This window comes from Myiozetetes cayanensis, unplaced genomic scaffold (assembly GCF_022539395.1).
Source record: "Myiozetetes cayanensis isolate MyiCay16 unplaced genomic scaffold, myiCay2020 scf14, whole genome shotgun sequence".
NCBI lineage: Eukaryota > Metazoa > Chordata > Aves > Passeriformes > Tyrannidae > Myiozetetes > Myiozetetes cayanensis.
The window spans coordinates 2,747,996-2,764,061 of record NW_026087048.1 but is presented as its reverse complement, the minus strand read 5'-3'; the positions used below and the strand labels follow the sequence as shown (position 1 = coordinate 2,764,061).

Sequence of the window (16,066 nt, the reverse complement as noted above, 5' to 3'; positions counted from 1 at the left end):
TGAATTAATCTGGAAGCAGATTTCAAGGGGGAAATACACTTCCTTAGAAAAGGAATAATTTTGTAGCTGAAAAATGTGTGAATATGGCCTAGTAATTGACTGCTGTGGTTTAATCCTTTTTTTAAAAAAAGAATCTCAATGCTTACGACCTCTCAGTGCTCTCTCAGTGACCATTAATGTGTTGTGGTTTTTTTTTCCTGTCAGGCAATGTTTTTGGGTTTGGGATTTTTCGAGAGATTTTTTTCAGCCTCCTGCTTCAGCAGGGGTGATGTCAGTTATTTACATTTCAGTAAAATGTTTGTCGTAGCTTTCAAATACCCGGGGACTGCAGCCAGACAGTGTTTATCCCATTGTAAAGACTGTCAGCAAGGGCTGGCTCTAACAGCACACTCAGGGCCCCTATTTATGTTTGATTTTCTAAACTGTTGGGCCCACTGGGTACTGTGACCACAACCAGGGGGAGGAGGGGCTCCCCCCATGCCCCCCCAATAATACAAACTCTTCATCATCAGAAACTGAAACAATAAAATGAAAAACTGGTGAAGAATTAATGTATGGAAATGGAGCACATGTAAGCTTTTGTATTGCTCGTGGGGAAGTTTCTTCAAATATCTCTGCAGGGATTTCAAATTGCCCTGTGTGTGTATATGTGGGAGTTAGTGTATATAAATATATATATGACATGTATACACAGACAAAATAGATTTTAGAAGCAAATACTCTGCATTAGAAAGACTCAGGATTTGCTGCTTAAGAATAGAGTGGGAATTGTGATTCCCAGACTCTTACACGTTTAATTTTGGAGCTGCAGGTGACCCAGGTAGCTGTGTGTTCCTCATGTGTAACCATCAAAGAGAGAATGGAAACACACTGAATATAATGGCTGGATTTTATTTTTCAATACAATAAAATTCAGGACCAGCTGAAAGGCAATGATGTACCTTTAAGCTTTTCTTAACCTGCTGTTGATTATGCTTGGACTGGATGTGGCCTTGTTGCTGCACATAATTGTGTTGTTTTGAATCAGTATTAGACAAGACACTCTAATTTGATATCAAACTTTGAAGGAAACTTGAGTTCATAAGCTAAACGAGAGTGACATAAATAGGAAGTGTGTTTTATGCTCCATTATGTCTCTGGAAAAATCAGACTGGCCTTATAGGCTTGAGGTTTGTGGGTTTTATTTCTTAAATGAAGAAAACTGTCAAGTATGAACTAGAAGCAGCAAATTTTAAACCTAAATTTTGGCTAAAAAGGATTGATCCAAGTTGAGCTTGGTTCTTGTTAATCTGGACTCCATAGAGGCAAGGATGATCAGTGCCTCTGAAGAAAGCAGGAGTGTTAGCAGGTGGAGCAATGATTCAGTAACCTTTTCAATACTGATATTTTTTCCCCATAATTATTTTGGTTGACTGTATGAAAAGGAGGGGATGGAGAGAAGGCAACAATGAAGGAGTTTGGGAGCTGTGAACAGAACAGATTGCTCATTTCAGTAGCAGAGTGTTTCAGTGAAGTTTGTGTTAAGGATATTTACACCTCAGGAAGAAGCCTGGTACATGGATTCATGGAGGGCTGGACAAATCACTGGAGGTGGCAGCTGCTATGTCACCATGTCACCTAAGTCTGAAAAGGCATCATCGTGCATTGTATATGAAAAAGGGTGAAAATTACTGTTGTAGTGAATTTACCCAAGTCATGGACTAGTGGCTTTACCCACACGGTCTGTATTTTGGGATTTTATGTATATACCTGCACACACCCCAGGCACATTATCTGTACATTGCTTAACACACCAGTTACTCTGTACAGCCCCACAGTGGATTCATTTCTCAGTCTGCTGAAGCTTTAAGAAGTTATTTAACATTTACCTTTAAGTAATGTAATAACTGTAGTAATGACAAGCTTGGTCGAGATTCCAGACTTTTACAGGCAGGTTTGTGACTGTGGTTGAATTCCTTGTGATTGTGTTTGAATTCCTTGGCAGGATAATTTCTAAACTCAGCCCCTTCTGTTTGCTTGTTTACTGAGCATCCGATGTGTCTCCACTAGAGGACACCCCTGGCAGAAACAACAGCGGATCCTTTGAATCCTTACAAGTAATAAATCTATTTAGAAGTAGAATTTCTTTTTGACATCAGGTTGAGATGTCACTGTGCTTAGAAATCACGTGAAGATTTTGGTTTACCCCCAAAAAGCCTTCTTTTGTATCAGGCAGTGGGCATTTTCGTGGCCAAAATTTTTAAAAAGCAAAATAAACACTCCCACACGCTGCCTTAACTGTGCTTTCATCGTTATGGGTTTTGTTCTCTGTGAAAGTAATTGCTACTCTGATTTGTTATAATGAGAAGTTAAAACTCTAAGGTTCGTTTTAGCTAAACATATGATGTATTTCTGTGCAAAGAATGGCTTAATTTTTAATCCATCCATTAATTTTTCAACTTGGGATACTCCTGCAGTAGCCAGTTCCAAAGCTACAGTGATGTCACATGAAGGGAAGTCATTAATCAAATGTAAAGCTGAACTATAACTGTTTAAAAACGATTTAAAGCCAAAATCCAAACTTTATGAAGGGTGTTGAATTACAAAACTTGAAAATAAAGTTTAAAACTTAAAGGCTTTTAAAACCTAAAAAACTAACTAATAAACTTTTTTAAAGCTAAAAAATAAATTTTATTAGCTAAAACTAGACTTCAGGCCCTTGAAACTCTGTATATTGCCACCAAAAATCTAGTAATTTTACTCACACAGAAGGTAACAGGGAATTCTGTATTTATGCTTCCTCTGTTGCAAATGTTAATCAAGCTGTTCATAGGAAGGTACAGAACCTGAGGCAGAGCATGAACTCCAGAGCTGATAATGCAGATATTGTTGATGGGGAAGCTGAGATGTAAGTAACCCTCCTCAAAAGTAATTTGTTTCTTTAAACCCTTTACCTGAGAGCTTTGAGAATTTTGATGTACAGATGATCAGCACTGAGTGCAAGTGGTGGGCAGTGCCTCTAAAACATGACTTGAAGAAGGTTCAGCAGTGTTCAAAGCCTGGAGTATCCATATTGTCCTGCATCTGCCAGCTCATCTGCAGGCAGCCCAAGCTGCTACAAGTAGTAGGACCATCACCCCCTCTGTCAACTACAGCAGCAGATTTGACAGTCACAGCTCGGTGGCTGTGAGTTCAGAGAGCAGGCTGTGGGCAAACACAGGAGGAGCTCCTCAGACAGCATTTCCCACCCCAACAGCCTTTTCCTGTCACTGCCAGGAAGGAGTCAGTAGGTCAGGTGTGTGTTGTGTGGTGCAGGTTGGACCAGGCAGCTTGATATCATCAGTTTGTTTGCCCCGAGTTTCTGTAATCTGTGGATTAACCTTTTTCTCAAGATGGACATATAAATAGGAGCTTGTTGCTAGAGGTCAGCCACAGAATATTTTTTAACTTGTTTGCTGGAGATGGTATTAAAAGGCAAGTTCAGTTCACAGATAAGCTCTGCAGTGTTCTTACTCCAAGATGATTTGGAGGTTAATTTCTGTGCACAGTGGGTGTAGTTAAAAACTCCTGTGGGATGTAATTAAGTGCTGTCAGCTTCCAGTGTTGCACTAATTGTGGCTTTTTGCTGTCAGATCAGGCTTCTGCATCAGTTTAGAACTAATACATCATATCAGAGTGGATATAATGGATACATATCATTCCAAGGTATGCAAAGTTTCTTCACTACAGGACAAGAGATGATGTTTTAGTGTCAATAAAGTCCAGACACTGATTTCTCAGTGATGAATAAATGCCCTACACTGGCACATTTCTTCTAATAGCAGATACCAGCTTAGAGATCACGATAAAACAATGCTTATTATAGTTTTTAAGGAAATTAAAGTTTTATTTAGTTTGGTCTGATGATACATCTATACCCATATTTCCTTGGAAGTATTTTTAAAATTCAACAGTGATTTGAGACCGTCACTTCTGACTTGAGAACGTGTCACCCTGAGGTCTGCTCTGATGTTTGCAGCACCTCACAAACCCACACCCATTTATGAGATTAATCAGAAATAGCCTCAAATTGGCCTCAGCTAATGGAGCCATCTATGGAGATCTGGTTGTTCCTGGTATTAGACTTAAACCTCTGTCCTTACTTTCCTCCTTTCATTGATGCACTTACTAGATGCCCTGTTATTTATAAATAGACTAAACATTTATTTTTAATAAAAGCACATGCTGCAGTGCTCAGTGCTGTCTTTCAGAATACATATAAAGACAGTTCTTTCTTTTCCAGACAGTAGTGTTTGTTTCCTGTTTTGCTGCTTAGCTTGAATGAAAGCAGCTGAACAGGTAGCATGGAATTCACTAATTTACCTTCACCTGTCTTTCCTTTATGCCTTTCCCTGACACTTGAGGTTTCACAGTCAGGATTGTGAGGGTCCTGTCCCTGTCAACAGAAGTGTAATGGAGTGCCTCTGTGACTTTACCATTGAACTGAAAAGCCACCGCAAGAACTTGGAAGGAAATTGGGTAAATAGGGTTCATCCTGTTCAGTGAGGTCATGCAGTGAGTCAGTAAGGAGTCTTATCGAATTTGGTTTAACCTCACAACGTGGGCAGATGTTTGGAAGCAGAAAAATGAATTGAGCATATGATGGCATAGACAGAAATTAGGTTTATGCACACAGGATGTTTAGTGGTTTTCAGGGCAGGCTTAAGAGTCAATAGTATTGGTATTGTCCCTAGACCTGAACCAGTTTTAAGTCACTTGCCAACAGCAGACTTTCAGAGAATATAGTGGTAAATGCCTCTCCTTCTTTTATTTTTGATTTTTGAGTGATGCATCAGCCACTCGCTTTTTCACCCCTTTTTTTTATTTTGGTCTTAAGATATTTGTCTTCCTTTGCACTAAATATGCTCTGTGAAGCTGCAGTTGACATACCTTAGCTGTTGAGGTGAGAAGCCAGTATTATCCAGGTGGATTAGGTGTTGAGGCTGAGCTGTACTCGGGAGTGTGCAAATACTGAGCATTATGCAGGGAGTGAAACACCCTCTGCAAGATCAGGCCCCTTCACCTGCCTGCTGTCAGCTGCCTGGTCAGCACCCTGTTCTGGATGGAGCCACGGAGATTGATCAGTGTGGAGAGTGAACACACAAGCCAGGGGAGCTGCCTTAGCTTGAAAGGCTTCAAAATCAGCTTTCAGGCTTCAGAATTTGCACTTTTTTTGTGCACTTCTCAAAGCCTCCTTTCTGGGGCTTTAACCCGTTAGCAACTCCAGAGGAAGGAGGTGTTACAAATACGTGGTCAGTATATCCTGAGTGTGAATGAAGATCTCCCCCCAATGGTGTGCAAATGCTACTGATTCAGTTCTGGTTCATGTTTTAATCCTAAACGAGTTCTCCGTTGATGTTCAGCGGTTGAAATTTTGTTGTGGGTGAATTCACTCGTGTTTTGAAAACCAGTTTGAGATTTTCAACACTAATTTCACTAGAGACAAGTATTAAAGGGAGCAAAAATGTCTATTCTAATAGCAAATATTATTTTGGTATACCCTACTGTGTAAAGGTTTGTGTCTGGAGGACTACTCAAAGGATGGAGATTTTCTGCAGTCACAAACATACCCGTGGGTTTGTGCATGTAGATATATTTGTGTATTTATTTAAAGGGGGAGGAAAGGAAAAAAAAAAAGGAGTAGCCAGCCCAGGATTCAGTTGTCTGGTTTGTTTTTCTAAGGCAGCTTTGAACTGCATTTCTTAGCCCCTGGCATTTTAGATAGAATCTTCAAACACCAGATAAAAGGCAAGAAAAAAATTCTTAAGATGGATTTCAACTATATTTTACTAATTAGTTATTATTTCTTCCTTCAGTGAACAGTTTAACAAGTGTAGCACAGAGTTGCACAGGTTTAGTGTGTTGTTTCAGAAATACAAGTCAGACTGTTTCAAAGTGTTTGGGTTTCAGTCAGAAATATTTTCTTCTGAACAGCTTCAGTTCCTGAGGTCTGTTCAGACAGGCTTTCCAAATCAGCTTCTGATTTGGACATTCTGCAGGACTAGCAGAGAGCATTCTTTGGGTTGATGAAGGAAAAACAATATTCCTAAATTTCCTTTTCAATCTACATGAAAATATTTATTTTGGAGGTTTGTCTTCCAGGGAGGGTTTACACCAGAGTATTTCAGTTAGTTCAGAAATACTTTGAATAGTCAAAATGTGAGATGATAAAGTCACATAGAGCAGAGATGGAAAAGCTGACATTAAATAATTTCAGCTGTTAAAGCTCAGCATTATTTCTGATTCTGCTCTACTTATTAACTAATAATAATACTTTAACAGGAGAAATGTATGGAAGTGAGTACTTTGGTCCAGGACGTTGGATTTCACCCAATAACTCTTGCACCAAATTAATAAATTATGATTTAACATGGATCATATTTTTCTAGTAGATAATCAGGTTTGATTTAAAAACTTGAAATGATTGAGAGTCGACCATATCCTAAGTATATTATGCTCATCATTAATTACTCTTGGCATTAAAAAAAATCATTTTATTCTTACCTGAACTCCTCCAGTTTCAGCGTCCAAATATGAGCTGCTGCTGAGCATTATCAGACATCTTCTTCCCATTCTGGTTCTTCCACACTGTCCCATCATATTTTTACTTTCCCCAGCATAAACTAAATTGTATTTGTTGTGCCTGCTGGTGAGAGGGATGTCTCTGACCTCGTCCCTTCTGTTTTCCAAGCCTTGCAGTTTGCCACTGCCCTGTGCAGGGGGGAGCAGCAGAGCAGGACGGAGCTTTTGGTCTCCCTGCTGTCCTGAAGTTCTGTACGTGCAATCCAAAAGCTGTTGCAAATTGGTGCTGGCTTTATTTCACTCTGTGTTACTTTGCATTACCCACTGAGTTGTATAAATACATCAGAGATTTTCCCCCAGCGTGGTTTTATTTCAGCACACAGTTCTTATTATGTGACTGCTTTGATGAGTGCAACAAAACCCAGCCAAGGACCAGCACAGGCCAGTTGGCTTTTCCATGGCTCTCTTTGTTGACCACGTTAAGGAGGATGAGGCATATGTGTAAATCACTCTTTTTTTGGAGCTGTGTGTATTTTGCTGTACCAAATGTCAGATAATGAGATGAAAACATTATATTGAACTTTCTATTTAGTCTGCTCATTTTCGAATTTGCCCGACGTCCTTGCGTCCTGGGGTAAGTGGTGCTTCTGAGGGTGCCACAGATGCCAAGCCCTGATAAAATCTACCCTATCTTGTTAATGAACACACAAACAGTTGTTCCCCATCTGCTGCCTCTGTCTGAAAGGTTAGGAAGCCCTTCCTTCTTGATCACAAAGGACATAATTATTGTCTGTAGAGGAGTCAAGTACAAAGACAGTCCATCCAGCCTGACCGCTGCTACAGTGCAGGCCACCAAAGATTAACAGCTGCTTCTCCTTTGATTAGGTTAGGTAATAACAGTTACTTTAGTTAATAATTGGATGGATTCCCAGGCCATGTAATTCAGGTTTAGGCTGTCATTTTTTGCTGGCATGTAGCTGAGCTGTATTATTGGAACAGAGCCTGTAATCCTATTAGTCAGTTGTCACTCAAGCCATAGGAGAGAAGGGGAATTCAGATCCAGTGAGGTGTTGGAACAGGTAGGTAAATAAGTCAACCACACTCGCCCAGTGTGCAGGGAGCTGTCTTGATTGTCACATATATTTTTTTAAAGGATTCATTTTAAGTTTCTAAATACGTTTAATTCATGGTTGATCCATAAAACAGTTACATGGTTTGTCTAATTTATTGTTATTTCTGTTTACTGTGCAACACATGCATTAGTGCACACACACTTCCCACTGAGTTCCTTGATTCCTGCCCTGTTCTGCTGAAGTTGGAGGCTTTGTGCTTCAAATGACAAGTTCATGATGGTCCAGAGACCAAGAATCCACATTTACTGTCTCATCAGCTATGTTAGCCTCCCTCCTGTGCAAACAGCTCCCCTGCCCTGCACCACGCTGGGCTTGGGAGGGAGAAGGAAAACAAGACTCTTTCCAGGGATTGGTTTTGAGTGCTGGGTCTGCTCTTCTGAGGTGAATCCCTGGTTTTGCTTTTCTAATGTTTAAGACACATCTAGGTGGCATCCCCAAGGTTTCTGTGCCTCCTCCTCTCTATTAAAAGATGCATAAATGACAGTAATAATCATTTTTGCCTACATGTTCATTTGTCTCTCCTCTCCTGTGTCACCAGGTAACGTCAGAGCCTTGAAATCCTTCTGTATTTACAAGTTAAATTGTTTTAAAAAGTTATTTGAAGTAGTTGAGAACTTCTGAAAATATATATGAGCACGTCAAATTTTTACACACTGTTTAAAAGCAACGCGTAAGAACATGTTTATATATTTTCTGTTACTGAAAGAACATGAATCCTGTTTTATCAGTTGCCTTTGCTGAAAAACCCTCCCAGTCTAAATGTGCAACCACTCAAAGAACAGTTTCTGTAGTGAAATTGTGAAATAGGTTTCATAAACAGGAGAGCTCAGTCAGTTGGGGGACTGTGGTAGAAGTCTGGAGGATTCTGTCAAGCAACAAACCCATGCACTGCTGGTTTAAGCTCTTTTCAAATAGGAATTTAATATTTATTCCCTGCAGGATCTATCATTTTTCATACTCACATGGTGCCTGATCTAGTCAGAGCTTTGGTGCCACCAGGGTAAAAGTTGTAGTGACCTGAAAGGGTCTTTCTTTCTGACACGGGTTCAGATGGGGACCAGTTTAAATAAGAATGTTTTGTGAGCAAGGACTGTGAACAACTGAGATGCTTCAATCCCCTTCTTTTGCATTTCTATTATAATATGTACCATCCAATGTAAAACTTCAGCACTACAGGACAAAAAGTGAGTTTGTAGCATATTTTCAAGGATATTGGTTAATTGTGGAAAGAAGGACAAATTGGATAAGATAGCTTGCTCCTATATATTTATGGTCCAAGCAAAATTTCTTTAGTTATAAGAAATACTTAAAATCTGAAAATTGCCTCAAGTAGGAATGAATTCAGACGTATTTTGTATGGTTTGGCTGCTCCAGAGACAGAATGACAGCAGATTGAATGCTGGGTGTTCTTTATACATGGCTCACCAGGATGAGCTCTTGTGTCTTGGACAGCTGAGGGACAGTTCCCATTTTACCTCTTTCCTCTGGTGCCATGGTCCTCAGTGTTCACTCTGAAAACATCAGCAGTGCAATCCTCAGGTGACTCTTCTGCTCCTGTGTGGACAGGGCACGTTTTCCCTGCAGTTCCATGACCTCCACCAGCCCAGGGAGCTGTGCCTGACCCTGGAATTCCTGAAAGCAGGACCCTTGCAAGGTGACCGAGGTCATTCACAAGCACCACAATCCCAGGCAGCTACTTTGGGATCAACATTGTCTTCCAGTAAATGGGTCAGAAGCCCTTGGAGTTCTCCATCTTTAAAGAATCACTGGAGTTAAATATGTTAAATACCATGCCAGAAGTTCTGGATCCCTCATCTCCACATGGCAGTTTTATAGACCTCTGTAAGCACAGGGAACAAACACTGTGCTCCTGGATCTCCCCCAGCTTTGCTGCTGGTTGTATCCTACTTTTACTTCTACTGAGTGAAGACTTTTCCCCCATCTCTTCCATGCACATAGGGAGGGATTTATTTTCGTGATGGATAAGTGTCAAGTGCTAATGAATTTTTATGAGCAATCTAGAGAAAGGAATAATAGGACATAAGGCTAAATTATATGAAATCAGGAGAGATTGCAAACTTGCTTCTGCTTGACAGAAAACTGGAGTAGTAATGGGAGTTTTTAAAATGTAAATGTGTATTTTGACAAGTATACTTGTATTTTAGTCAAGTATTAGACAAAGGTGAACCAGGCACTCTGAAAAAAAGTCTGTCCATAAGAGGTGTGATGCTCTAGATAGAAGTGGAAGGAGAGCACACAGGAAATCAAACAGCTTCAAAAGGTTTATATTCTTTTGGAATAGATGGCTATCTTCTCTCACAATAGGGAGACACTGTTGCTTCTTTCAGTGTGGCTCTGGTGACTGATTCAGGGTGGAGGGAAGTTCCTTTCTGGACACTTCACTATGAGATATTTACAGAGATAAGAGGAGTTCTGGAAAAAAATCACGGCTAAGAGAAATTTACAATAAAAAAATACAAAATAAAAGGTTGAGTTTAGCATTAAAGACTATATGGAGTTGAGAAACAAGCCGAGCAGCAAAATGTAACTGTACAATTGCAAGAGTGGAGAAATTGCTGAGGGGAGAAACAAAATGAGTGCAATAAATGGGATATAACTCAGAGTAATGGGATGAAATAGAGAAAGGGCATATTTGGTCTAAATGACAGGAAAGACTTCTTGCCACGAGAGCTAATAGGTTGTGGCATAATCTCCCATGAGAAATAGGGAAGGGGAGAAGTGGGAAGCGCTGGGCACATTTAAAACTGGAGTGGCACTGACAAATGGGCTGCAGCAGATAAATCAGCAGCATCACACTGATGTTGTGCTGCACCGGCACGGCCGGGCACGCTGAGATCCTGCACTGCCCAGGCCCTGTGTCCATCAGAGGGGGAAATGCACCCCTGAACTCCCAGAATCCCTCTTTACACCTGTGGAATTTAGGCTGAAGTGGACGTGGCTCGGTTGGAAAGGCTCTGTCTGGAGGAGCTGCCTTTGGGAGCCGTGGCTGTGAGCCAGAGGGGCTCAAATAATCTCAATAAATAATGATTTGTGGCGGGACTGGTCCTTTGCTCTTTGGGTCCTTTCCTTGCAGCTCTATCAGGAGTTTGGTGGAAAGTGTTGTTTGGAGCCAAGGGGGGCTTAAGGAGACAGGTTTGGGGTTTTTTTTTTTAGGTGGAAAGGAGGAAGAGGAAGCAGAGGAAGAATATATGAATGAAACTCAGAAATAACTCTTCAGTTAAGGCACACTCGCTGGGCTAACTGAGCTAAAATTAACTGCTGTAAGTTATATTTATCAGTTAGCCTGTAGGAAATCAGTGGTTTATTTTCTTAACTGCTTGGTGAGTTGGCACAGAGATTTCCACTCATTTAAAGCCAGTTATTCCTTTGAAGGTAAACCTTTGGGCCGTCTAAAAATCTACATGCAGTTCATATTAATTGTGGAAAATGCTTTCTTTTTGAATATTTGACTTCTGTGAACAGTTTTTATGTAGTTAGGAACTTAAATACAGTACAGCTGTTTGCTTGAAAGGAACTTAGTGGAGAGAAAGTTGTATAATTATAAAAAGTTATGTACTTTTGTGTGTAATGTCTGATCTCACAGGGGAAATCCTTGTCCATCTCAATCATATTGTAGCTGGTTAATTATTTTTCTAGTTGTTCAAATAGAGATTTTATTGTCAGTCACTGTAAGTTTTTTCTGCTCTGTAGTCTGTTATTAGTTATTTTATAGTGATCTTTACAGGCTACTAATAATTGTGTTTATAGAGGACTCCCCATTTTTCCCCACATGCCAAGTGCTTGCAGCATTGGGGGAAAAAAAAGAAGAAATTATTTCTTACTGACTAGAACATCATAATGGTTGACAAAATCAAGATGATCAAATGAAAACTGCCAATAAAGTTATGCAAAATTAGCAGCTTAAAAGTAGAGAAGAAGAAGATCTTACCTGTTTTAAACAGTAGGAGATAAAATCAATTTTGCAGAAAAGGAAAAGGGTGTCAGTTCTAAAATACTGCACCTGCTCCAGCAAAACCTCAGTCACTTGGAAATGGTGAGAATAATGGTAGGATGGTGTTTAAGTGTAAAATTCTGCTAAGTGGAAGTTCCAAATGGACACCAAGGATAAAGAGATCTGCCTAAGCTGTTTTATGCACTGCTCCTATGAGAGGTTGTCTGTATTTTTTTAAATCATATACAAAGCAATATAGTTACAAAGATAACAGCAAGCAGGCAAAGACTATCTTCACTAAAATCCCATAACTGTATGTAATTACAGAAAATATGGTATTCAAGTGTATTACCTGTGCAGTACTTGATGTGTACATATAATAATTGAAAAAAATATCAGCTGAGAATTTCAACTCCTGCTCTCAAGAGTGCACGAGCAGCGAAATGCTATTTTTCAAAGGTGTTCAACACGATGAATAAATGTATTAAGGACTTCCTGCACTGAGAAGCTCCACAACTGTCAGGCATAGCTTTTATTGAGCAATTTCTTTAATTTCTGTTGCTTCTCCTGTGTGTTTGTGTTGCTCCAGAACACGGCAGATAAAATCGCGTTCCGGGCTGCAGGAGGACTGAGTGCCCTGGAGAACGTTCTGCAGATGGTGACTTCTCCCACCAACCTGAGCGCAGTGTCACGGGTTCCCCTGAAGTGAGTATGATGAGTCCCTCACCTGCCATGTAGAATCACTGGAATGTTCATTTCTTACCTGCTGCTTCTCTGCTGCTTCTTCTCGTGGTCCCCTGCTGAACTTCAGAGTAAAACTCGCACTGGCCTGGAAGGTGGAAGATGTTTCCACTCACCCTCTGGTTTCCTCTTTTGAGCTCTGATGTATTTGAGCAGCAGAAGACAAAACTGTGCTTGAAGTTGGTCTGTAAGGATCTCTAGTGGGAAGCAGGAGAATTTTTTAAAGGGTTGTAACTCACTTTTTGAGCCATCAGCGCGCTTGTAGCAAGCATGGGTAGAGCCCTTCTCAAATCTTCATTGGCGAAGCCTAGCCATGATGATGATGATGATGATGATGATGATGTAACTCACTGGAGTCTGCTTTTAAAGTTAAATAGTTGTAAGATGCTGCTAGCTGAAAGGGCTCCTACAAACAGGTAAAACGAAATTCTTGTGGATTAGAGAAATTCCTCTTTATGGAGTGAATGAATGGAGAGGTTTAAATGTCTAATCCCCCCAAAAAAGTGGTGACTAAGCAGAATGCCTGCAAAATCTGGTAACTCAAAAGTGTGCTCTTTTCCCCAATCTCTAACTGTGGTTTTTGTACAGTCAAAAGCACACAGGTGCTTTCAGAGCAGAGCTGGGCATGGTTTTAGTACAAGAGGAACCAAGCCCAGGATATCCTGTTGTGTATCATTGTTGTCATTTGCTTGTAGATATATTGGAATATTGGAATAACTGGAATTTATGCACTACATTGCAAGAGTCTGGACTAAAACTGGCCATAATATGGTGCAGGACAGGTGTGAAGTGCTGGAAAAGAGCACTAAGGAAAAAAATATGCTTTTAATATCTTTAATTTGCCCTTCAAGGAAAATAAATAATTCCTGCCCAGCCAACTCCATCAGTGAGCAATTCTGAGCTGGGTCCCTGGTGAGCAGCTCAGGGACAGCCTTTGGCTCCTTTAATTTGCAGAGTCTCTAATTTTGAGTTAGCAGTGTGGGATAAACTTTGCAAGGGAAGGGATTGCACTGTGTGCCCTCACAGTGCAGATTCAGCCTTAAATTCTTAGGATGGGCACCTTCCATATTTTCAATTTTTGTCCTTGTGTTTTAGGAGTGATCTCGCTTTGTTGAGAAGGTTTGAGAACATTGTGTTTACATTACTTCAAACATCTTGTTTGAAGTTGTTAGACAGTCTGAGGATGTATTAGTTCTCAAAGGAGCTTGTGTGCCAATAAATAAAGGCCCATGTCAGCCACATTCGTATAACAGAAATCACATCCAAAGAGTTATTAGAGGTTCTCCTCTCCGTGACAGTCGCTGTCTACCTCATACCCCTTTCAGACCAGTGGTTTCTCACATTCCTGAACCTGTTCACGACTGAATTATAAAAAGAATTTTTGCATCTTAGAAAAATTCTCTCAACATTGTTTTATTAACACAAGTTTTCCGCTGGTTGTGTTTTCAAAAGAAATTCCGGGGGCAGAAAAGAGATGAATATAAACTGTTCTGACAGCGTTGTATGTTAAAAACATCTTCTGAGGAGCTTTGCTGCACTCCTGAAATACAGTGTTTCATTCAACTCCAGGGCAAATTGCAGTCTCCAGTTTGTAGCAGTGAATTTGGGAAGTTATCCATCAAGTGGCACGTGATTTGACACAGGATCTTGCTCTCTAAAGCTCGCTGCTCTTGCAGGATTTTCCTGCGAGAGTCTGATTGCCTGAGTCTGATTTCGGGAGTCTGGAGTCAGCTGGAAGTGTCCCAGGGAACTCAGTGTTGCTGCCTGGGATGCAGAGCCTCCTCTCTTGGTATTTTGTGGTCTTTCTGACAGAGAAGAATGTTTTGTGCAGAATCTGCACCTCGACTGTTGAGGGCGAGCAGCAGTTGCAGAGCAGGGATTTGCTCTGAGCAGTTTGAACCAGGCACAAACCATGTCCATGGGAACTGCCAGGGTCTCACTGAAGGGATTTAGCAGATTTTTCATATGCAGAGTGTTTGAGGGAGGTTCAAAACCAAAGGATAATCGTGGAATATGTTTAGTTCTTTAAATGAGGGAGAAAGTTCAGATCACATTTCTCCTCTTTTAATTTTGAAATGAGTTAGAAATTATTTTTCTTTCTTTTGTGCAAATATCATTTACCTCCTGGCTTCTTAAAATGTGAATCTAGTGAAGCAGCAGTTTCCTCTGTTTAAAGACAAGGCAAAGCCCTGTGGAAAGAAGTTGAATTAAGACCTTTCATGAATTGCCCTCCAGTCTTCCCTCAGCCAAATACACTTAGCTAAAGGACACTACTGCACTTCAGATTGTTTGTGTGCTTGTGCAATGTTTAACCATTTGTGCTCACCCCAAATTGGGCATTTGTCTGTTGCTTTGTGATGAGGATAAGCTATTTACAAGTAGGTGAGGAGATTACACGGGCTATTATCTACATCTCTCTTTCTCCAAAATCCTGGCAGTATGGTGCAGCTCAGAACTTTAATCCCATGTCTACAAGATAAAGCTTTATTATCAGAAGATTTAACAATGTGCCTGTTGTTTTGTGCCACTGTCCAGATTGGTAGTTAGAGCAGCAGGACGGGAAATGCTGAGAGAGAGACGTGACATTTATGGGACAGATGATACATTTGGTGTTGGGACAGTTTTTCTGCCCTTCCAATAAATCACTGAAAAAGGGAGAGAGAAAGCAGTGGGTTATAGTAAGTTTTATTATTGGTGTTAGCTTAAAAAAATTAAAGGAACAAAGGAGGACTTTTGTTACAAGTTGAGGTATGATTCAAGTTTACTATAATGTATCTTCTTTATTCATACAATTTCTTGCATCGTTTATTTAAAGCAAATATTATGGGGGTAGAAAAAGCTCGAGCCATAATTACACACATAAAAAGAAATTAGTTCCCTTATAATATTATGGATGGAATTGATACAAATCACTTTTTTCAGTAAGAACTATTTTGAACTAAGAACTGGTTTTATACCTTGTTCTCTGTAGTTTTTACTTGGATTTATGAGCAGACAATTCTTCAGCTGAGCTGTTGCTGTTCATACAGTTTTAAAGGATCGTTTACACCTTTTTTACATGAAGTGCAGAACAAACTTTCTCATTTTCTTGTAAGGTTATTCCCAGTAGAGAAAATTAGCAGTTGGTCCAGGGACATAAAGACACTCTGAAGAGAATGACCACTGTGCAAGTTCAGCATGTGAAACCTGCAGCATCTGTCCCTTCCCGTTGGGTATTCCTGCTGTCTGTCTCAGCTGGATCTCGGGCTCAGGAATTAAGAGATATTACCCTCATGTGCAAAATAGGAACAAGTTTGATTATTGAAGGCAGCTCTGCAAAACATTAGGAAACTTCTGGATTGAGAGCCAGATCTTGCAGTGAAATGATTGATAAGCCAGGGACTGGAGAGTTTTGGTAAAAAACTTTCAAATTTTATCACACCTGTAAGTATTGGGGTGAATTCATTGTTTGGTTGTCACTTGTCATCCAGCAGTTTATTCATAAGTACAGCAGCATTTCAGAATGAAACTCCACTCTGGTTTTGGAAGTGTCTTGAAGCAGAATTGATGCTGAGTTTTGTCTGAATTTTATAATGTTTAGGTTTGTATTATTTCACTGCCAAATTGAGCTTTCTGGATTATGTTCTTCACTGATAACCAAAGTTCGTTCATTTATAGTGTTCAGAAGTTGTAATTAGTACGGAAAAGCTTTCCACTTGAA

At 40.1% G+C, this 16,066-nt stretch overlaps 1 protein-coding gene across 2 annotated transcripts in view; it reads left to right on the top strand.

Annotated features, from left to right (window-relative positions):
- SCAPER (S-phase cyclin A associated protein in the ER) overlaps window positions 1-16,066 on the top strand; it is a 137,038-nt gene that overhangs the window by 75,166 nt on the left and 45,806 nt on the right. For both annotated transcript variants that reach the window (XM_050309377.1, XM_050309378.1), the window contains exon 24: window positions 12,215-12,330. In XM_050309377.1, the coding sequence (XP_050165334.1) occupies window positions 12,215-12,330 (116 nt within the window). The remainder of the gene's footprint in view (window positions 1-12,214; window positions 12,331-16,066) is intronic.